The 23177-nt window shown below is 38.8% G+C and overlaps 1 protein-coding gene across 4 annotated transcripts in view; it reads right to left on the reverse strand.

Moving 5' to 3' along the window:
- Window positions 1-23177, reverse strand: part of CTNNA2 (catenin alpha 2) — a 3890250-nt gene that overhangs the window by 2703250 nt on the left and 1163823 nt on the right. For 3 of the 4 annotated variants that reach the window (XM_044061988.1, XM_044061987.1, XM_044061989.1), the window contains exon 2: window positions 9451-9531. In XM_044061988.1, coding sequence (XP_043917923.1) covers window positions 9451-9531 — 81 coding nt within the window. Of the gene's footprint in view, window positions 1-9450; window positions 9532-9979; window positions 10134-23177 lie in introns of those variants that run through there. The other variant, XM_044061990.1, reaches the window with a different exon arrangement.

A 23177-nucleotide genomic window follows, 5' to 3' on the forward strand; every position in this document is an offset into this window, starting at 1 on the left:
TGCCTCTGTCTAGTAGTGACACAATGAAGGTCCCCTTATATAATAGAATTAGTTTACTGTGCCCCTGTCTAGCAGTGACACAGATGTGACCCCTGGGGTAAACTTACGATCTCCCATTCACTCATCAAGATTTCTCTTGAAGAGAGTCAGTGAGGGGCTCTGCCTAATACGAACTGGGATCTTGTTCCAAAGCATGGGAAGCCTCTGGGTTATGAATTTATCTCTCCAGTATGTCCTATTCATACTTGTGCCGAGGTTTAAGTCTTTAGCTCTCGTGGTCCTGATGGATTTGGATTTTTTGAGGTGGAGCATGTCCATCAGATCCTGATTGGACATGGCCTTGTACGTCAGGCAGAGATCACCTCTGAGCAGGCGGTATGCTACTGAATAGAGCTGAAGTTTCTTTAGTCTGGCAGACTAAGACATATGTTGGAGACCCTTGATCCTCTTGGTGAGGTACTTTTGTGGTCTCTCCAGCTGTTGCAAATGCCAGGTGAGGTACATACCAAATGGGGCATTGTACTCAATCATGGGTCTGATGAGGGAGGAATATAGGGGTACAATGACATCCTTGGATCTGGATGTGAATCCCTTCATGATGAGGTGTGCAAGGTAGAATGTTTTTCTAACCACTTTGGCAATGTGGGTGTCAAATGAGAGGTTGCTGTCGAATTGGGTCCCTAGGTCTCTGATTACTTTTTCTGTACTCAGTGGGTTGCTGTCTATGTGATAATTTGTGGGTACTTTGTTTTTCCCAAAGGGGATGACTATACATTTTTTGGCATTTAGTTTAAGGCCATGACTCCGGCACCAGTTGTCCGTTTCTGTGAGGCCTTTTTGTAGGATGTGTGTGTCTGCTGGTGTATCGACTATGGCGCCTAGTTTGCAGTCATCTGCGAACTTTGTCAGCCACAGCCCTCCCATGTTTGCTTTAACATCTGAGAAATAAATGCCGAACAAGAGGGGTCCCAGGACAGATCCTGTGGGACACCACTTGTGACTGGCTTTGAGTCTGACATTGCTCCAGTGATTTTAACTTTATGGGTTCTGTCCTTTAGCCAGTTTGCAACCCATCTAGTGACATAAGGGTTTACTTTTAAGCTGTTGAGCTTATCTATGATGCCTGAGTGGGGTATTGTGTCGAAGGCCTTAGCCAAGTCCAGGTATGCTGTATGGACTGTTTTGCCCTCATCAATGGCTCTAGTGACTGTTTTGAAAAAGTCAACCAGGTTTAAAAGGCAGGATCTGCCCTTTACAAAGCCGAACTGGGTGGTGTCAAGTGTCTGTAGGTCCCCTATGTCTCTGTTTATGAGTTCCATAATGATTCTTTCCATAGCTTTGCAGACCAGGCTGGTTAAGCTTATGGGGTAGTTTCAGGGTCTGTAGAGGCACCCCTTGTGGAGTGGGACCACTGTTGCTGTCGCCAGTGTTCAGGTACATATCGAGTAAGGCTAAGGTTAAATAGCATTTTATGTGTGGGTTTAGCTCCTCTTGGAGTTCACGTAACGCAACCCAGGATACCGTCAGGTCCCATTGATGCTGTGTTTTTGCTTTGTTTAGGGCGGTTCTCACTTGGACATCTGAGATGACAGGAGATTACATTCAGCTGGGATCGTATTTCTTCTTTTGGGGGTGAAGGAGGGAGAAATTTGCACTGAACCTGTCAGCCAGAATGTTGGCAATATCTGTGGGTTCAGTGTATTTTTTGTTGTTGTGAACCAACTCTGAGCATATCTGAGGGTTTCCGCCCAGGTTTCTAACATAGCTGAAGAAGGCTTTGTGGTTATCTTTAGTGTCCTTAGCGATTTTTCTCTCAAAGTTGGCCTTGGATGTTTTTATGAGAGAACGTAGTTTTCTGCTAATGTTGATCAGAGATGTCTTCCCTTCATGGGATTTTGCTCTGACGTGCAGTAGCTTCCTTCTTTTGTTATACAATTTGTTTATGGCTGAGGTCCACCTGACAGGACGCTTACCTTTGGTGGAGAGGGACTTGAATTTGTTTGGGGTTGTATGATCCATGCATTCTTGGAGATGTCCATAGAAAGCATTTGTGAAGGATTCGGTATTGTGGGATGTGGTATCCACTGGCACAGTGGGCTTAAAGGATACCATCTCAGTCTTAAGAAGAGTGAAGTCTGCTTTTGAGAAGTTTTTCACTGTGGTCTTTTCTGCTGGGGGTGGAGGTGGGATATGTATATCCAGGGTGATTAGTTTGTGGTCAGATCTCCCTAGTGAGGGGTATACTTCCGGTGTGGAGCATTTTGTCCCCATGTTTGTGATGATCAGGTCTAGTATATTATCTCCCCTAGTGGGAGAGGTGACTAGTTGTTCCAGTGCATTTAAATTTATGAATTCCAGGAACCTTTGGGCTAGGGTATTAGGGTTAGAATAATGTACCCAATCTATGTTTGGGTAGTTGAAGTCTCCCAGTATGATGGTATTTTGTGATACATTCATATTCTCCAATGTCTTCAGGAAGGCTGAGTGGGGTTCTTAAGATTGGGAGGGTGGTCTGTAACATGCTACCAGTTGTATAGCAGTTTTGCCTATGGTTAGTTGCACCTGTATGGTCTCTGATGCATCATGTGTTGCTATTAACCTGGAGGTGTGGGTGTCCTTGATGAATATGGACACTCCCCCTCCCTTTGTGGTTTGGCCCAGGTTTTGGGGCCGAAAAGCATGATACGAGGTATAGCCTGGTAGCGCTGGGGTGCTCTCCGGAGCCTTGAACCAGGTTTCAGTTACTGCACAGACGTCGATGTTCTCCATGCTGAGGAGTGCATCAAGTGCCTGCATCTTGAGATTTAGACTTCTGGCGTTGAGCAGCATTACCCTTAGTTTTTTCCATTTTTGTTTTCTAAGGAGGTGGGTTTGTCTTTTGAACCTTGCCTAAAAAGGCACTATGGGGTTGGCAAGAGCCTTAGCCAATATCCAGAAGCCCAGTGGTGACAGGTGTAAGCCATCCCTTGCGAAGCAGCGTGGCTTGTCCAACATGTCATCCCAGGCAGACAGACACTGGATCCCCTTAGAATGACACCAGTACTTGAGCCAATTGTCAAAGCTGATCATCTTGTCTTTGTATTGTGGTATCATTCTTGGTGAGGGCAAGATGCTGCTCAGGGTCAGGGTCATACTAGCCTGGGCAACATAATCAGAGAGCTCCTCTATGTCTCTTTTCATGTAGTCCAGGGAGGTACGTCTCAGGTCATTCACACCAGCATGGACAATGACAGAGTCATATTTGTACTTGCTTTGGAGTGACTTGAGTGCGTGTGTTATGTGGCGGATCCTGGCTCCCGATAGACAGCTCACAGTCACCCTCTCCTTGTTCAGCGTGGTCAGCGGGACATCAGTGTGTCTGACTATAGAGTCACCTATTACTAGTGTATCAGGCAAGGTGTTTGGCCTTAAGGGCTGTGATTGGTTGACACACTGATTTATTGAAGTATGTTTTGCATGCATTGAAGTATGTGTTGCATGTGTTTTGTTTTGAGGTGGTGGATTTTTGGATGCCTGCTTTGGGAGCCTCTGCTGTTTTGTTAAGTTTTTTTATGTGTTTGGTTTGCAGTTGTGGTAGGTCTATGTGGGACTGGGATTGTTGTGTGTGTGGTTGCCATCACCTCCTGTCTGGTCATGCCAGCCCTGTGTTGAGAGAGTTCAGCCTCCTGTTTCGCTATATAGTTGCATCTCTCACATGTATTTGTGTTTGTTGGGAGGAGGAGAGGGTTGTCTGTGTACATGAGACAATTGTAGCATTGTCTCAGGATACCCGGATTGACCAGCTGAATTGGAGACAACGCCAGTAATCTACCACTCGACATGCTAGAACATTATAAGGGAGTGCTGTACCTTTAAGTGAAGTGGATATTCACAGGGGTGGTAAGTAGATGTAGTGCTTTATTTAGTACGAGAGTGCTTACTTAGTAGAGAAGTATTGAGAACAAGTGCTAGGCTTATAATATAGTGAGTAGTCTGGTTATACTACGAGTAGACCTTCCTTAACAGAAAATTTGAAGAGCAGACTTGGCGGAGCCAGAAAAAGTTTAACCTTTTTAACCATTGCGCTATGCTGGCAACATAAAGCCGTGCAAACGGATTTTAAACAGTGAACTACAAAAGAGCTAGAAATGGTCCAAAACAACCAATTACTACAGCTTCTTGTGCTGAGGTCACTTCCTACAGGGACAGGTAGGCTGCTCAAGGCTCCCCACTCCCACTGGTGAGCAAAGAAACTTCCTTCTATCCAAGTAAGGTAATGAACAACACAGGAACTACACCACAGCCCAGAATACAGCAATGCCTGTAAACTGGTCTAAACTAGTCGAGGAGAGGTGGGAAAACAAGGATTATTTTTTTGTTTTTTTGTTTTTTTGGTAGAAACACACAGAAAATGCAGAAACAGTGATAAATTAGTTACACAAGCTAGCACACTTTAGTGGGCAGCCTCCACAGTTAAATTAAACAAACTTTCAATCAAATTCGACTAAAATGTAACTTTAAGTGCAGATTTTAAAATAATGCAGCAAACAGTTAAAAAACAGTTCAAGCTAGTTCAGGGTAAGCTACAGAAGCTATTCCAAGTGAAAAAAAGCAAAGATACTTAAATCCAGAAAGTAGTCGCTTTTCTGAGTTCCCTGCTGCTAGGACCACTCTGCAGACCCACGAGGAGCTTGTCTGAGCAGTATAACCAGAAAAAAATGCCCAGAGGTGGATTTTAAACAGTGAACTACAAAAGAGCTAGAAATGGTCCAAAACAACCAATTACTACAGCTTCTTGTGCTGAGGTCACTTCCTACAGGGACAGGTAGGCTGCTCAAGGCTCCCCACTCCCACTGGTGAGCAAAGAAACTTCCTTCTATCCAAGTAAGGTAATGGACAACACAGGAACTACACCACAGCCCAGAATACAGCAGTGCCTCTAAACTGGTCTAAACTAGTCGAGGAGAGGCGGGAAAACAAGGATTATTTTTTATGTTTTTTTGGTAGAAACACACAGAAAATGCAGAAATTAGTTACACAGGCTAGCACACTTTAGTGGGCAGCCTCCACAGTTAAATTAAACAAACAAACAAATAAACTTTCGATCAAATTCGACTAAAATGTAACTTTAAGTGCAGATTTTAAAATAATGCAGCAAACAGTTAAAAAACAGTTGAAGCTAGTTCAGGGTAAGCTACAGAAGCTATTCCAAGTGAAAAAAAGCAAAGATACTTAAATCCAGAAAGTAGTCGCTTTTCTGAGTTCCCTGCTGCTAGGACCACTCTGCAGACCCACGAGGAGCTTGTCTGAGCAGTATAGCCAGAAAAAAACGCCCAGAGGCGGATTTTAAACAGTGAACTACAAAAGAGCTAGAAATGGTCCAAAACAACCAATTACTACAGCTTCTTGTGCTGAGGTCACTTCCTACAGGGACAGGTAGGCTGCTCAAGGCTCCCCACTCCCGTTGGTGAGCAAAGAAACTTCCTTCTATCCAAGTAAGGTAAAGGACAACACAGGAACTATACCACAGCCCAGAATACAGCAATGCCTGTAAACTGGTCTAAACTAGTCAAGGAGAGGCGGGAAAACAAGGATTTTTTTTTGTTTTTTTGGTAGAAACACACAGAAAATGCAGAAACAGTGATAAATTAGTTACACAGGCTAGCACACTTTAGTGGGCAGCCTCCACAGTTAAATTAAACAAACAAACAAACAAACTTTCGATCAAATTCGACTAAAATGTAACTTTAAGTGCAGATTTTAAAATAATGCAGCAAACAGTTAAAAAACAGTTCAAGCTAGTTCAGGGTAAGCTACAGAAGCTATTCCAAGTGAAAAAAAGCAAAGATACTTAAATCCAGAAAGTAGTCGCTTTTCTGAGTTCCCTGCTGCTAGGACCACTCTGCAGACCCACGAGGAGCTTGTCTGAGCAGTATAGCCCATAGATTCATAGATTAGTACTAAGCTAACTGCCCTTGCGAGCCATTTTAAGCTTAGCCAATTATCCCTTGTGAGACTCAAACCCTGCATCTTGTGTTTGTAAGGCAAACACATTAACCATTAGGCCACATATTTTGCAATTCCACATTTCACAGTATTCTTTACACTCAAGAAACATGCCTGTATTTTACATTTATTATCAAGAAAACATGCCTGCATTTTACATTTATTTACAAATGCCAGAATTATATATCAAATTCTATTTGACTAGGCTGGCAGCCTTCGCCCATCTCTCCCCAATCGTCACAGATATGATTATGAAAACATTAGAGGTGGACCTATCCATATAACTGGGTACTTACTTAATCCACAGCTTCAGTCACTGTGTGCTGTTTTACATTTTCACCTTTCACTCTATATCTCCCAAATGTCACACACTTAGTTTTTGATGTGTTTATTAGCATAATATTCTGTGTCCATTTAGTCAAGTTGTTTTGCATAAATGCCCTATACCCAAATTTAATCAGTTTTCACATTTTCTTGTTTTCTGCATATAGACAGTAGAACACCTCAGATGTAAAATATAAATCAGAAAGATAAAATCTAAACATGTATGGGCTCAAGGAGAGACATGTGGGGCACCCAATGACTCAATAAATATATTAATGGACAAAACTAGTTTTACTGAGGACCTCTGTTTTCCTTCAACTCATAGTAACCATGTAAAGGATAAAAGTCCAGATTGTTCTCTATGTATTCCTGAGACTATGGTATTAACTAAATTAAAGAGCAGAGATTTAGGACACATAGGTGAATAGATGGTATAACCAGTGAAGCAAAATCCTATAAGCAACAGAGCAATCCCCAAAATAAATTTAAATCTTATAATGATTCCCAGTAATATATATATACTATAGTTGGGAAAAAAATTCTGTTATTAGGTGACTCCATTCTGGTACCGGATTACTCCATTCTAAAACCCACAAACTGACACTTTTTACCAACAAACACTAAAAAAGTAGAGGTAACAAAAATAATATATAAATCAAATAAAGTTTATCCTACCAAACATCAATGCAGGAAAGCATGAAACAATTCAAGATTGTTTGAGATACTGTCTGGAGTGTTTTGCCTACAATCTGTGTCAAGTTTATAACTAGCTAGGCCTTTTTGAGGTAAAAAAATAAAATACAACTCAAATAAAGCTTCTCTTACCAAACAGTTATACAGAAAATCACAAAGGAACACAAGATGTCTTGAGATAAGGTTTAAAGGAAATGACAGTGGTATGGAAAAATCAAATGCCTGCAAGTGCCTTTATTTGTCAGTAAATTTCAAATGTAACCTAATTAGTAAAGCATAAAACCATATTTTTAAAGGAAATTTAAATCATTTTTAAATATCTCTTGTATATTAAAACTGAAAAGGGAAATATTCTGCTTGCAAGGGTGTAGCCAGGCATTCTCTTTGTACTCTAAAGAATATTTTTTTTTCTGAAACTGTAGAAACGCTGGGGCTTTATCAGGCCATATGATGTCTATAATTCTGGAATTATAGCTAAACTCAGTAAACTAGGTATAAATCCTTACATCACAAGATGGGTTGCCAACTGGCTCACTGACAGAACCCACACTGTAAAAGTTGCAGACTCCAAATCTGACTTCAAACCAGTGACAAGTGGAGTGCCACAGGGTTCAGTCCTGGGACCTCTCCTGTTTGGTATCTACTTCTCTGAAATACAGGCTAACACAGAAGGCCTTTGGCTAATGAAGTTCGCAGATGACTGCAAACTAGGAGCCATAGTCGAGCCCCCAAATGATGTGGACATCCTACAGATGGGCCTCACTGAGAAAGATGCCTGTTGTCAGAGCCATGGCCTCAAGCTCAATGCCAAAAATTGCATTGTCATCCCCTTTGGTAAAAACTCTGTACCCATGAACTACCACATAGGCAGCAGTTTACTTAATGCCAAATGTGTGATGAGACCTTGGGACCCAGGTGGACAGTAGGCTCTCCTTTGAGAATCACATCACCACAGTAGTTAGGACATGGCACACCTCATCACAAAAGGGTTCTCATCCAGGAAAAAAGAGGTCATTGTTTCTCTCTACTCGACACTCATTAGACCCATTATAGAGTACAATGCTCCTTTTGGAATGTACCTCACAGGACATCTGCAGCAGCTGGAAATGCCACAGAAGTACCTCACAAAGAGAATTACTGGCCTCAAACAGATGCTGGCCATCTCAAAAAACTCTAGCTTTACTCCATAGCATATCGCCTACTCCGAGGTGATCTCTGCCTAACATATAAAGCTATGTCAAATGCAGAGCTGTTGGACATGCTACACCTAAAGAAATCCCAATCCCTCCAAGCTACACACTCTAGGGACCTAAACCTTGTCACCACAACAAACAGGACATGCTGGAGGGATAGATTCCTGTCCCAGAGACTTCCCATACTCTGGAACAAGCTACCCATCTATGTCAAGCAAAGTTCCTCATTAGCAGTCTTCAAGCAAAATCTTGATGAGTGGATGGGAAATAGGAAATACACCCCAGGGATCACTTCTGTGGCTCTGCTCGACAGGGGCACAGGAAAATAATTTTCTTGGGTGGCGTAAGCCAGGGAACCTTGTTGGCTAGGCTTACTTAGGCCCTTGGGCCAATAACCTAGTACTTACCTATAAACCTATAACCATCTATATTAATGCTTCTAAAACTTGTATATAGCTTGCTTACAGAGAGGATTGCAAATATGAGCAGCTGAAAATGTTACGCACATTAAGTGTGAGGTGGGGTGGAGCAACAGCTCATCTGATATGACCACTTTTTAAATGCCCGGTAGATGGAGGGGGGGGCAATAAGTATCTGTGAGTACAACATGGAATTCACTGACTACACCCCTATCTACTTGGTGCTAGGAGAAACCCATAAAATAATGCAAAGTGGTTAAGTGGCCCAACATGCACTTCAGGCATCAACAGCAGAAAGGCACTGTCTTTTCTTGCAGACTGCCTACTAGTGGCTATAGCTTGAAAATGTAAGTATGCAGCCAAGGAATGTCTGAATGTAACCTTTCAACTTAGAGATGTCCCACTGCTGAAACAGAAAATGTTGAAGTAATGTCATCTGCCTTCTGCTAACATCCAATCACATTATGAATTTCTAACAACTATGGTGAGCACCTTTGATTTCACACTGAAAGGAAATAGAGATGCAGCCTGAATACATACCATAAACACTAATTCATGTAATCAATATATCTGCCTCCAAGATACTATCAAGTCTACTACGAGAAAAGGAGACGCTTGTGTATGCCCACATGACTCATGTGGTTAGCCAAGACAAGCAAACAAACAAAATGCCTACAAACAAGCCTCAATGGAAAATATCCTGCATATTCTTTTTTATATGACGTTGCAAACTTTTTTCTTTATGTTCTTCTTGAAAATTAGCATAGATTTCAAAAGTGGGAAAACAACAGAAAGGGGAGAAAAAGTAAATATACTGTATAAGAAAAAATGTTTACTTGTCTTCGGAGGTCTCTTGTTTTCTTCGTCATCTTCTCTATAGCACTGTTCAAGGGGTCCCCTTTTTCCTTTCTTCCAGTCTGAAAAAGAAATAGTTGGACGCTAGATTTAGTGTAATATGGCATCTACTTTCTCAGTTCAAATTCTAAAACATCTGTCTTTTGAAATACCACTCTAACACAGCAGCATATTTAAAACTTAAGCAATTTGTACAAAGACTGCAAATATGCATGTTAACAGACTACCTAAAGGAAATTCTTCAAGCAATGTTAGATATGTGGCAATTCTGAAAACACACTTCAAGACAAAAAATAGATTATATGCCAAGATGGCACTGATATACATAAAACAGAAGGCGAATAGAATAGTATACATCAGAGTGACACTGTTTCACAGTTGAACCTCATACGGTGGTGAAGCCAACCATGAACCACAGCTGAAGTGCCAGAACACATGCATGAAGTGACGACAGTAATGTAGCAATCCAGTTCTCTAAACAGAACCTGCAGTTTTCAAAACACAGCAAACCTTTATTTTGTTCCTTTTCTCTGTGCACAATCCACACCCTCCAATGACTAATACAAGTAACTCCAAAGACTAATTCATTTTGGAGGGGAAAAAATACCCCGTTTATGAGAATCTCAGAGGAAGGCAGCAACTACCATGTTTAGCGACTCAATTTTCTCCCAGAGACAGTTGCTGAATTATAGAACATTTAAATATTATCCCACTCGTGTTGGATGGGTCAAAGTACAGCATTTAGTGATTGTGACACTATTTTCAAAAAAAAAAAAATACAGTCTACAGTTTGACAACTTGGCACATACTGCATTGCTTTAAAAGACAGGACAAAATGTCTCTTCTCATTTTAGCTGAAATATACAGTTGTTGCGGTATGGTTCTTCACAGTCCAAGGAAAAATGTGTCCTGAACACATATATTCCCCCATCCAAGAAACCATATACAGGCATAATGAAGATTTATTTTACCAGAAATAACACAACAAAATTAAATATGCTTTTTTCCATACCTTAATTCAATTTAGATGAGCAATAAAGGCACAACTAGGTGTGATAAACCCTATTTAATATAGTAGCAAAGACTGAAAGTATTTGTCATTTGGTTCCTGTTTCACAGCACCATAAGCATATGGTAAAGAACACCTCTTATACACTCCAGGCCATCTAAGTGATTATAAATGTCACCATTTCGCATCACAATCCAAATAGCACTTTGTGATAATCGATGTATGTGGCTAAAAATATATAACACTGGGAAATCAAGGACATCATTACATTTTTTTAAATTGAGGACTGTACTTAGCAATATTCTATTTTGTTCATCATTCTTTAAAATATAGTCGTGCATCTGATTTCTACACCCAGTACAGCGTGTTATACGTTGAATACATGATAATGTTGACTGTAATATATTAACACTGTAGCTTAGCTAAAGAACACTTATATTGAATATCACACTACAATGGTTCAGTACAAAGAAGAAAATAAGCCTGTAATTGCCCTTTTCATAATATGTAATCAGCCAATTCATGTTTTTCGAATATGCTTAATTTCATTTTAAATTCCATCTTATCTACGCTAATGATAATATTAGTGTCCTCTACTTCCTTATAATTACAATACTCTGGAAGAAGAAGACAATAGCCTACATTAAATGTATTTGGTTTTAACTGTAAAGGATGTCTTTCTGTATCCAGAATATTCCATGCTCATTCATATCATACATGATATGCATCATATCATAACACAAAACTTAATCTCTTTATTATATACATTTGAAAGTTATAGTACCTCATATATTCAAGGATTACACTAAAGAATCATACACTCTCTCTCTCTCTCTCTCTATATATATATATATATATATATATATATATATATATATGATGAATACATAATCTCTAAAGTTTGAAATACTGAATTTCAAACTTTCGAGAATATATAGCCAAATTCCCTAATTACCGAAAGAACAGAAGCGCGAATTTCAAAATCCCGAATATTGGGAGTTTGACATTCTCACTTCTGGTGTTGCGGTATGGTGGAAAGTCAGGTAAGTATCTATGTTTAAATGTGTTGGTTAGGGTTTAGTGTGTGTTGTGACTGTGATGTGTGTGTGCGAGGGGAATTTAGGTGTGTGGTAGTGTTTCGTGTGTTTGTGTATGTAGTCTGACCCTGGAGTTAGAATATTTAAGTAGGGGGGTGGGGGGCACAGCCCCCTGCTTGTCTGTAGTTTAGCTTTGTGTGTTTGTGTTCTGGGGGACAGTGTGTGTATGTGTGTGGTGTATGTTGAGTGTAGTTTTCGGTAGTCAGAATTTTGCGGTTTTGATGTTTTGGTATTTTAGTGTTTCGGGTATTTGGTCTCGGGATTTTGGGCGTCAGTAGTTTGGGTTTTTGGGATTTAGTAGTGGTTCTATATATATATATATATATATATATATATATATATATATATATATATGTACAATGTATCAGACTCTATTTCTGAAAATACAATAAAAGTACATTTATTTGTTATATATACATATATATTTATTTGTTTACCAGGATAGTGCACTGATCTCAGTAGATCATTTGTAGACATAACCAGGATTACATAAGAAATGAACACAACATATTTATAAATAAAATAATATGTTAAAAATATATATTTACAGAAGCAGGAATATGCTACAACATTTAGTTCAATAAACAGTTTACAAAATTATTAGAAAAAATTATAATATATTTATGCTGAGTTGTCTAGAAAGTTTCTATTCATCACTGTCTCTCCACAAAACTCTATGCTGAGACAGTATAATGCCTGTGATGGGCCTAATTCAGAAACTCATGTTTAGCTACAGGAGACATCTGTAACAAAGCCCAAGTTAAAACTGTTAATCACAATTCAGAAAAATCCAGTTAATTCCAGCTATATATCGTATAGTTGCCGTTGTTGCTCTGTGCAGCTACAGCTAGTCTAAAAGTCAAACTTATTATTACTATTATTTTTTAATCTGAAGAGATTTATCTTGACGACCTAGTTCCTCCAACTCTGCTAGCCCCGCCTGAGCTGAATGCTGTCAAAGGTCCCATATACTGTGAAAGGGAAGGATGCAAAAAGCTGCACAGTGACATAGTTTGCCACTCTGAAGTCTTTCATTTACTTATGAGGGCTCAATCTGCAGCCCTCTTTGCGAGTCTTACTTTTCAGTTCAGTCTTTACTTGGCTGATTGTGCAAACTAAAACTGAGTTACTAGGCAGGTTTTATTTGTAACATGCACAAGTGCAGTGTGAGGACTCTAGTTATCTTAACATGGACAGAAGATGTTAAAGTCAGTGACACCTTGTTGACAGCAGAGAGCAGCCTAACACAACATCACAAATAAAACAATATAACAATTTGCCTCGTCTGTGGAATTTGCTACTGCGGTGGCTCTGCGATATTGCTGGCCTTCAAGATGGCACATAAAATACATTTGTTTGCTATGGCATACAATGAGATGGGATAGCTACAGTTTTTTTACCACTTTCCTATCTATGGTATTATTTATTGCGAATTTATGTTGCCTTATATTTTTCTCAGTTCTTATTCACTTGTTGTTCTGGTGTTTTGTAATAAAACACCTTAATAAAGTTGAAGGTGAAGGTGAAGGTGAAATTCCGATTGTTGGTATAAGCTGTACAGTACTTAAAACAGCACAAATGTTAAGCATGCTCATCTCTTCTCATACACAAGCACAAGTGCACTATCATTGAGGAATGCCTGTAATGATGAAGATACACAACCTACTGACAGAATCACAGAAAATAGGCAAGTATAGCTTAAACATACATGTACAGTAAACAAGACAAGTCCTACATTAAAAACACAAATTCAAAGAAGCCCGCAGATGTGTATTTTTTATTTAAATTAACATGGACTTGCAAACATTACAAAAAAATAACAGAAGCTCAATTGTCATTTGTATAATGAACTCAAACATCTGGCTTAGTCATCAAAGTGCATCATGAACTCTGTTCTTAAGGTAACCTGGTTGTTGTTGTTAAGAACTATCTCAAAATTAACTTTGGGACTGGTAAACTCCTACACCTCACTCTATTGGCTAAAATTTGGAAACTGGCTTATAGAAATATTTTGCCTTTAGAATCTGATGATGGTAAAATGCCCTAACAAACAAGGCGTCAAAATAATTAGCATCAGTGTGTCCTGAATGTCTCCACTGGTTGTTATCCACAGCTTCCTGCACCACAGCGATCATCACACATTTTAACTCTACGAGAGCAGTAAGCCTGACATGCACACTTAAATAAAGAAGTGTCTAAATTTTCACACGTGCACACTTAAATAAAGAAGTGTTTACATTTTCATACAACATATCCCAGAACTCTTAATACATACAATGCTTAATGTACTAAAGAATGTGTGTTAATGTCAGTATACACAGTCTAATCATTTCAAATGTCACTTTTATAGCACAGTACACAACGGCTGAGACACTAGAAAGGTTCCTTCTGTTTCAGCAGGGCCAGGCTTATGCGTGAAGAATGAGTGCTACTCAGATATAAAGGCTGGAGAATCCGGATCTGGGTAAGCAAGCTAGAGATATTGTGAAATAAAAAACAAAGAAAATAGTGGCGGAAACACTGTTCCTGAAAACAGAACACTTTAACTTTCCGTGATCAGGTAAAAAAAAAAAAAAACTAAAAGAACTAACTAGGATTCAGTCGAAGAGCTAAAAAAATTAAAACAGAAAAATGAACTGGCACAGCAAATATCATGAGAAGTGTGCTTGACCCAGAAGGAACTCAGAATGTAAACAACTGTCAGAGTGAATACTAAATGTTCTTTTTACAAAAGAAGGTCTTGAAGTTTATGACTTCAGATACCAATTACCATCTAATTGTTAAATACTGCCTTTAATTACATCATATCATAAACTGTGACTGTAGCTGAGGGGAGGGAAGGTAAAGATGCTGATAAAATATAGTAATGGAAAAATGATGCTTTCCCCATTTAAACTTGTTACAGCCAACTGCTTCTTGTTTTCTATCCAGGACAGCGCGCACTACTGCGTGTCAACAAATTACCTCACAGCTAAGGACATGGCAAAATATTAAACTTGACTTTGCTCTTATTCAAGTAAAATTGTAGCATCATTCCACCAATCCCAAACAAAAACCACAGCAGAAAGCAATCCAGCCCTACACTTCTACAGGAAACCAATCACTATCCAAAAGTGTGCTCTCTCTCACACTTTGAAAATGCAACTTAAGCAGCAGAAAAAAAAGTGTCTTCCTGCTTAAAAGCATTAGGAGTAGGTAAGGCTTTGATGGCAGAAAATGTTAGAATTGTGGAGGCTTCTTGCTTTAAAAGTGTCTAATGCCACTTCTCTCAGGGGTAGTGTGAAAGCATTATCTCATTTTCTATATCACCCCTCTGGCTATCCTGACCACTCTCCAATACTCTCCACTTGTGAAAGCCCCAAGTGGTCATTTTCATGGAGGGTCTTCAAAAATGGCACACAATAAATAAGAATTGGCCACAGGTTTCCTACATTGAATGAAGTGATTTCATTTTCCCAATTTCATTCGTTCCTTAACTGGTAATTGTACTTCTCACAAGCATATGAAATCCCGGAATTAACAGTCATACAGGTTCATAGGTAAGGACAAGGCTAGCTGCCCTTGCAGGCCATTTTAAAACTAGCTAACTTCCCTTTTTGTTCTTGAAATAAGCTATCCTATTTGGTTATAGATTGGCCTTAACCATCCCATGGTGAATAATTACATATTATTCATAATATAAGTAAACGGGATCATACCATACGAACCCATGCATGGGATAAAGCATTTAAGAACTACCCCTACCCATTAGTGATACAGGGAGCAGTCCACGGGTAAATCTTTTGTTTCCTATCCATAAATGGAAGTTATGCTTGAAAATGGACAAGGATGAACTTTATTTTATGTGGACAGGAAGTCTGTTCCACAGCAAGTATTTCTGATGCCATTGCTGATGTGCAGTAAATCCAACAGCACTGGGTTGGACGGTGCCTTCTATGCCAGACACAGGTCACATCTTAGCAGTCTGTAGGAGACTGAATATAATGACAGGGCTTTTATGGCATTCAGACGTAAAGTGTAAAGAAACGTTAAATCCACTAGAAAAGTAATTATTGCATAATGAAATATATACCGATGGTGAAACATAACATCCTGTTCTAAAGACTGACCGTGTGAGTTTCACAGTATTAGTATAAATATACCGCCTTTATCAGAAAAACATGTACTTTTGTCACAGCAACAAAACGATGCAGATCATGTCTTTCTGGTGTGGTCTGATATGCAGCATGTATTTAGTATCCTAAACGAGTGCCGTGGTACACTTAAGATATCAATGCCAAACATAACATAACATCATGCTTTCAGCTAATAACTTTATGTTAATCAGTCAGCTTGTAACGTCACATAGGTAGATAAACTAAATATATTAACACTGTTACTTTAAATTCAAAGGTCAATATCTGTTTTTTTTTTTTTAAGTCAGAACTGTGCAATTTTTGCACAAGAGCCACACAACATCAATAAAGCATCAAACAAAGGCACTTATCTTTTGTTATGAGAAAAAACAATTTTCTGGCAGTGGTATAAGCACTTGTCTTCTTTCACAAAATTTCATACACCTTTAAAGGATTAGATAAAAGTATTTACTGGTTGAATTACTCTGCTGCCTTTAGCTACATATTTATGATTTCATACTTTTGCAGATCAAAGTTCTGAACTTTCATAACTTTTTTAAGATCATCAGCTATGAAGCAGTTTCTCACCTTGTAATTTTTCTTAGCCTATAAGTTAGATTTTCTTGACTATTTGCAAAAAAAAAAAAAAAAAAAAAAAAAAAAAGCAGGTGCTTAGTTGAAAGGAAAGTAGATCATGTTTGATGCTGCTATTCTATGGCTAATTCTCATTGCTCCATTTCCAAGTACCTCATAGGACTGACTTTTTAACCTAATTGCCTTAAATATTTTAGATGACTGTTTCCAGAAGTATTGCTGAAAGCAGGGCCTCCAGCAATGTAATAAATATTATACAAGGACACTGCTATTCCAAACACAGTGAAAAGAGAAACATTTTCATATTCTGACATGCCCTTACATATTTGTTTCTACGTGACATTAAATATGACATTTTCTTTTATCGCCAACTTCATGATGTGATATCTAGTGCCCCTGAAGGCCTTTTACACTAATTAACAATCTCTAAAAATGCAACAGGAGAATTCATTTTAGAAGCACAAGACACCTGAGAAAATAATTCTGCCAAAGTGAATACTTGCTCATGATCTAACATCCAACTGCCATTTAAATTTTAAAGAATATTAAGTTCACCTGTCCAACTACGGCTTCCTAGAAAACTGTTTAGAGTGGTTTCCTAGCTGTGGGGTACATGACCTTTGCCAGTAAATGATGTGACTGCAATATTTTCAGCAGGAATATCAGTGTTTTTCTTCAATAATTCTTTTTTCAATAAAATCACTTAGCTGGAGGTAGATGTACAGTTATCAGCGTACAGTCATCAGCTGTATTCGTAGCATGTCTAAGCCACTGAAAATCAAACTATATGACTAATCCATTTGAAGACATTCAAATTAATTCAAAATGATTTCTCAAATCATTCATGCAGGTGTCTATGGCCCTGTATAACCCCACATTTCAGTCAACTCCAGTTCTGGTGTATATGCGGAAATGGTCATATTTCCCCTCATCACAACTGCCCTCGGTAGTAACAGTGGCATTACTGCATCTTTTCATATACTGTGATCAAAGATTGAGGCTCTGATTAGTTAGTTTTGATCACTGTGTTTGTCAAAATGTAAAATGTCTATGAAATTTTTCTTGCAGCACATTTTCTCAACAACAGTGCCGTTGGCCCACTGTCTCACACTCAGTCACTTCTAAACTAACTGTGGAAAATAAAAGATGAAAATGCAGGGGCTCCTGATTTAATTGAATCACCCACAAGTATACACCTTGTAGTGTTAATAGTTGGCCGCAGTGTTGATCTTTGCAAATTACACTTGCAGCGTAAATAAGAGGGTAAAAAGAACTAAACAATACAGAGGGAAGAATTATTTACGCAAGTCACTCCAGTACCACCGACAAGAAAAAAATGGAAGGCACTCTTGTTTAGACAGATGAGCAAAAAAGGCAGGTGGAACAGAAGTATGGAGATGCGGTTTGTAAAAGTTTATGTGCGTGTACAATCAAACCGTGAAAAGAGATCGGACATGTTGCTGGCAATACAAAGGAGAAAAACAGCATTAGACTTGACAGTTTTGCTTTGCTTCTAGTCAAGAAGCATAAAAAGGACATGGAACATAATGAAAAGATCCCGTAACAACAAAATAGACTTTCCTGGCTTCAATGAAGAAATTAATGGCAGCAGAAATAAAATCAGTACGTACAAGGCTATAGAACTAGTTTTACAAATATACTATGTGCACTAAAAAGGAAACGATCTTCCTGATAAAAATGATACAATAGATCTAGCAAAGCATATTTTTTTATCATAAGTAAGACATGACGTATAGATCTGGATTACATTACGAGATGGGTGATAAAGAGAGCAGAAAAAAAAACTATAGCAAAATATGCGCCATGCATTTGTGCGAACAGTAATTAAACTTAACTTAGTGATGCTAAGCAGTTGTTTACAAAAGCAGTAAGGAGTTGGTTACCAGAAGCACTTACAGAAAGCAATAGGCAATGTTAAAGTGTACTCTATCAAAAGAAAAGGAGATCCCACAAATTCTGCCGGAGACATTACGTCCCTGATCAAGGTGACAACTGCTCAGATTTAGCTACAAAATTGGATCCAGAGAAACAAGGTGGGGGGGGGACTGATTAAGGTGGCTACTGGCTTTACCCATTCCTTCAAGGAAGGTCTTTCAACTGCACTACTGGTACCTGGTGGAAGCTGGACATTTTGTACTATGTAGGGTTAGCATAACACCTTGCCTGTTTGTCCCCATCATCATCTTCTTGTAAACAGCATGCAGACGTGTGCACTTAGATGATAGTCCGGTGTTAATGCAGGGGGTTTCATAATGAATCGTCAATTTGCACTGCATTTTGAACCAGTATTTCTAACAAAAAAAACACAGATATATACGTATATAAATACACGCACATACATATGTAAACAGCAAAAAAACTTATTATCCCAAATGTTTTTGCTGTGGAAACCAAGCCCCCTTGCAACCATATACCTCCATATCTCTAAATATACTAACTCCAAGATTACACAACAGTAAAGGAAAAAACAAACTTTCCTGTCCCATCTGCCATCTGATTTTACTAAATACACAGCAATCTGTCCCTAGTAGCTAAACATACTACCTTTGAGACTGCACAAAAACATGTTCCCCCACTGTCAGATGATCACATTAAATAAACAGAAATCCTATCCCTATTCTCATAGGATTCATTTACACATTTGTGATGAAACATAGTTTGAGAAAACAAATCACTCCCATGCAAGGGGACACCTTGTATAGGCTTACTCTAATAGGTAAACTCAACAAGTGCCCAGCTGCTTGGTGGCAACTATCACATCCCATGTACAAGAAGGGGCACCGGTCCCCCCAACAAAGTAATAAAATGGACTGTGAGTTACTATGGGGGACTCAGTGAACTCAAAGTGGAATAAGCAGTGTTATGTCAGGATCTAACAATGCACTCTTACTATAAAAAGAAGACTGGATATGCCTAATGACCCACCACAGAAACCAGTTCTGGATTCTATCTTTTCGGTTCTTGTATTTGCAACATATTTCAAGCGCTAGAATACAGATCGGAGTCTTATCACTGACACTGCCAAGATAAACAGTGCATTCCCTGCAATATGAAAAAAAAAAATGAACACTGAAGTACTGGTCAGAAACATATATAAAATAGATCTAGGACTGTTGAATGAAACTTCAACATCCCTAATCCACAATAACCGAACACACTTTAACGAAAGCGCTTTCACCGAAAAAGTGCTTTCATTAAAGTGTGTTACAAAAAAAAAAACAATAAATCTACTTTTATGCAGGGGGGCAAGCCCCCCTGCACCCCCTACTTTAATATTCTCACTCCGAGGTCGCACTACAGTGAGGAAAAGGGAATTTTCCCTTATCCACATTGTAGTGTGACCGGCACAAACAGCATACTTATCCGAAAGTGCTGCTTCGGTGAACAGCACGTTCGGTTAAGTATGTCCGTTGATTTCTGCTTCGGCAGAAACTGCCATCGGGGATCAGTACGAATCCCATATAAAATACATGCATATATTAATAAACATCAGTTTATTTACACATGATGCAAGGCATTCAGTCTAAGCATTTCATTCAATTATTCATCAAACAAGCCAGGTACCATAGGGCCTTTCTGGACAATACATTATTACATTTGGGAACCTAGAAGCTAAATTTCCTTCATTCCCTTGTCCCCACTCAGGAATTCACCATGGTGTTACATTACATGATTGTGTATCACCTGGCTACAAATATAAAAATATCTGTTGGACTCCAGTATGGACAAGCAAAATTTTATAGATTTTCACTACCCCACCTAAGGCATATAGCTTGCTAAGTGTCAGCTGGTGGGGATGAAACAGGCATCCACTAGGACTTGAACCACCATTGATGATGGCAGAGTGGGCAGATGTAGGGGTTTAAATGCTCACTAGAAAGTCATAAAATACATTTGCCCTACGCATCTATTACACTGGCCTGCGGCCATGTTTTTATTTTATTTTACTTTATTTTTTTGTGGAAATCTTTCAAAGGAGGTAAAAGGGTCTTTGAGTACTTTGATATGAAATGAAGAACCGTGTGAATTTTTAGCTATACATTCCATTCTACCTTCCGGTGTTACAATTTCTATAATGAGCTTGCACAGAGGAGAGAGTCCTAAAAATGTTGGAAGAACTTTAAAGTAAAATATGTACATCACGTTATTCTTCTAGTTATATTGCCTCCTAGGTCACAAAGACAGGAAGTTTTTCGAGAAAATGTCAGCATTACTGCGTGGGTTGACCTCTGTAAATGCAGCATCTTTTCTTTGCGTTTTCTGCAAACTAAATTTAAAGATGTATACCTGTGGGAAACTATTTTAATTATTGTTTTAAATAAACCTAGCTATTTAATTATGAGTTTTACTTTGATATAAAACTGGTAGATAGAACATCGGATTAAAGCTATGAGCTATTCATGAGGTGTTTTGTGAAGTCCAGGTTTTGAGTCCCCTCATCCTCTATTTGCATGCTTTTTGACTCCGAGCACATAGTTTAACCAGACAGTGCTTTATTGCAGTTAGGAAACTGGGACAGGCTCCTCAGTGGTCTCCTGGATCACATGTTTAATAACTACATATGAACTTGGCATTCACATTAATGCTGGGAAAACAAAACCACTGTAAATATCATTCACTCTGCTGAACACTGATCACTTATAATATAATAGCTTGATTTGTTTAGCCTAGACTGACTACCTTAACCCTGCACAGCCTGGGTTGCTCCCTAGCTTCTCAGAGCCAAGACATGTAGCACTCAGTTGCCCAGAGGAAAAGAGCTAATGGCAATACTATGTCAGTATCACAACAGGTAGCACATTTGCCTTTGGTGCAGAAGGCTGTGGGTTCTTTTACCCGCACCACCTAGACGGACTGCTGACACTGTAGTGCAGCAGAAGGAAGTGTGGCTGCACTCATAAGTGTGTTGTCCTTCGGATCCGATGTTAAACCAAGTCCAAATCTGTCTGCACTGGTAGTAGCTGAGGTGGGTATAAAAAAAAATCATACAGCACCCATCAAAAAGATCAAGGGAAGTTCCCAGAAGACCTTATCAAATTCCCCCTAGTAGTATAAATACTACATTGGGTCTCCCTTAAGAAGAGGCTAATTGCTTAGTGGGATTAACCAGGTCAACAAAGAATAAACATAAAAAAATAAATTATTATTCCAAATGGGTTCTTATCAAAACTAAAATAAAGCTTGTTTAAATTCCGCAGTCAGCACAGATGTGCCTGGAACTTGGGCAAAGTTGGTGCAGGGTTAGTACAGGACAACACTTTCTGGTAAGAAGTCCTTCAGTGGTAAAGGTAAATCTCTCATGAAAGGAAACACTGGTATATGAGATGCTACTTTATCTGTATGTTATTTGTGTTTTTTTTATTTTATTTTATTTTGTTAAGTGAAATGAAGCAATGAGATATGTCTCATTTTCTGAGGTGGTGTCAGTCTACAGTATTATACATGTATTAAATAAACTAATTGGATCGGAAATTTAAACATAAGCCCTAAAATACAAACTAGGAAAACTTCAGTTATAGCTTGAATGAAGACTTTTTATAGACAATTTTTAATCAGCTGTCCTTGAAATCAAATAGTCTTCTTCTTCTTTTGGCTTTTCCTGGTTAGGGGTCGCCACAGCGGATCACCTGTCAGCTCATGATTGGCAGTGGAGTTTTACAGTGTCGAGTTGCCAGCCCAGTGCCCAACCTTCCACGGAAAACACACACACGCACGCACTCATGCCTAGGGCCAATTTAGAGTATCCAATCCACCTACAGCATATCTTTGGGGTGTGGGAGGAAACCGGAGCACCTGAAGGAAACCCACGTGACCACAGGGAGGACATGCAGACTCCGCACAGTAGACACCCCAGCCGAGGATCGAACCGGAGAACCTTTTACTGTGAGGCGACAACACTAACCGCTGCACCACTAATAGTTTCTCAAATTTCAATATTTTTGAGACTTTTTTGTTAAACTAACCATACGTTTAAACTGTTATTTTTTTGTATTGCCTGCTATATTGTTGATACTTTATGGTATGTTGAACTGTCACTCCAGTTCAACTTTCTGGAATTTGCTAACACATTGGGGGTAATGAATTCAGCTGGGCTTTCCATGTAGGAGATCTTTGTTCTTTTTCCACCTTTGTGTAGAGAAGTGAAACTGACTAGGCTTAAAGTGGCCTGCAAAGGCAGCTAGCCTACTACTTATTTATGAACCTATGAGTTACTATATTTACATAAGAGAAATATGGGAGTTTAGGGGGCTTATCCACTGCAGAAAACATTTTCAGTACTTTTATTTCTGATTTTGATCAACCAGCAGTTTTCAGTTGAATAATGCTGTTTCTGAGATATTCAGTTATTTGGCATGTGATTTAGAGACATGAATCCTAAGTAACATGTGTTGCACAAATGTTGAAAAGAATGGACAAGTGGATAACAGAACATGGACATCCAGAGCAATGATGAAAACAGATCTAACAGAAATATTAAAAAGAGTATGAAAGGAGAGGAGGAATGCAAAATACAGATGTTACAGGCAGTGGCACTATTTCTTGAATATGAAATAATTTATGAGAAGAGATTTAAAATGAATAATACTCAACAAGCGGAATGAGAAGTGGTAGAAAGGCATTTCAATGCTGAAATATGATTGAAAGGAAAATTTGTATCCCAAATGACAGAAGAGAGGGACCAGAAGACACCTTATGAAACAGAAGTGGAAATGAATCTTGAAGTAGTTAAAACATTCAAAACTGACACCTAAATGTAAGACAGAGAAGAGGATTACAATGTGCTCTTTAAGGTAACAATACCAAATGTATTAACAGCTGAGTAATACAGGTGATGCGTTAACATGCCTGTTGCAGTCCCATGTTTGTATGAT

This window comes from Protopterus annectens, chromosome 2.part1 (assembly GCF_019279795.1).
Source record: "Protopterus annectens isolate FY-2018-M chromosome 2.part1, PAN1.0, whole genome shotgun sequence".
NCBI classification, from domain to species: domain Eukaryota; kingdom Metazoa; phylum Chordata; order Ceratodontiformes; family Protopteridae; genus Protopterus; species Protopterus annectens.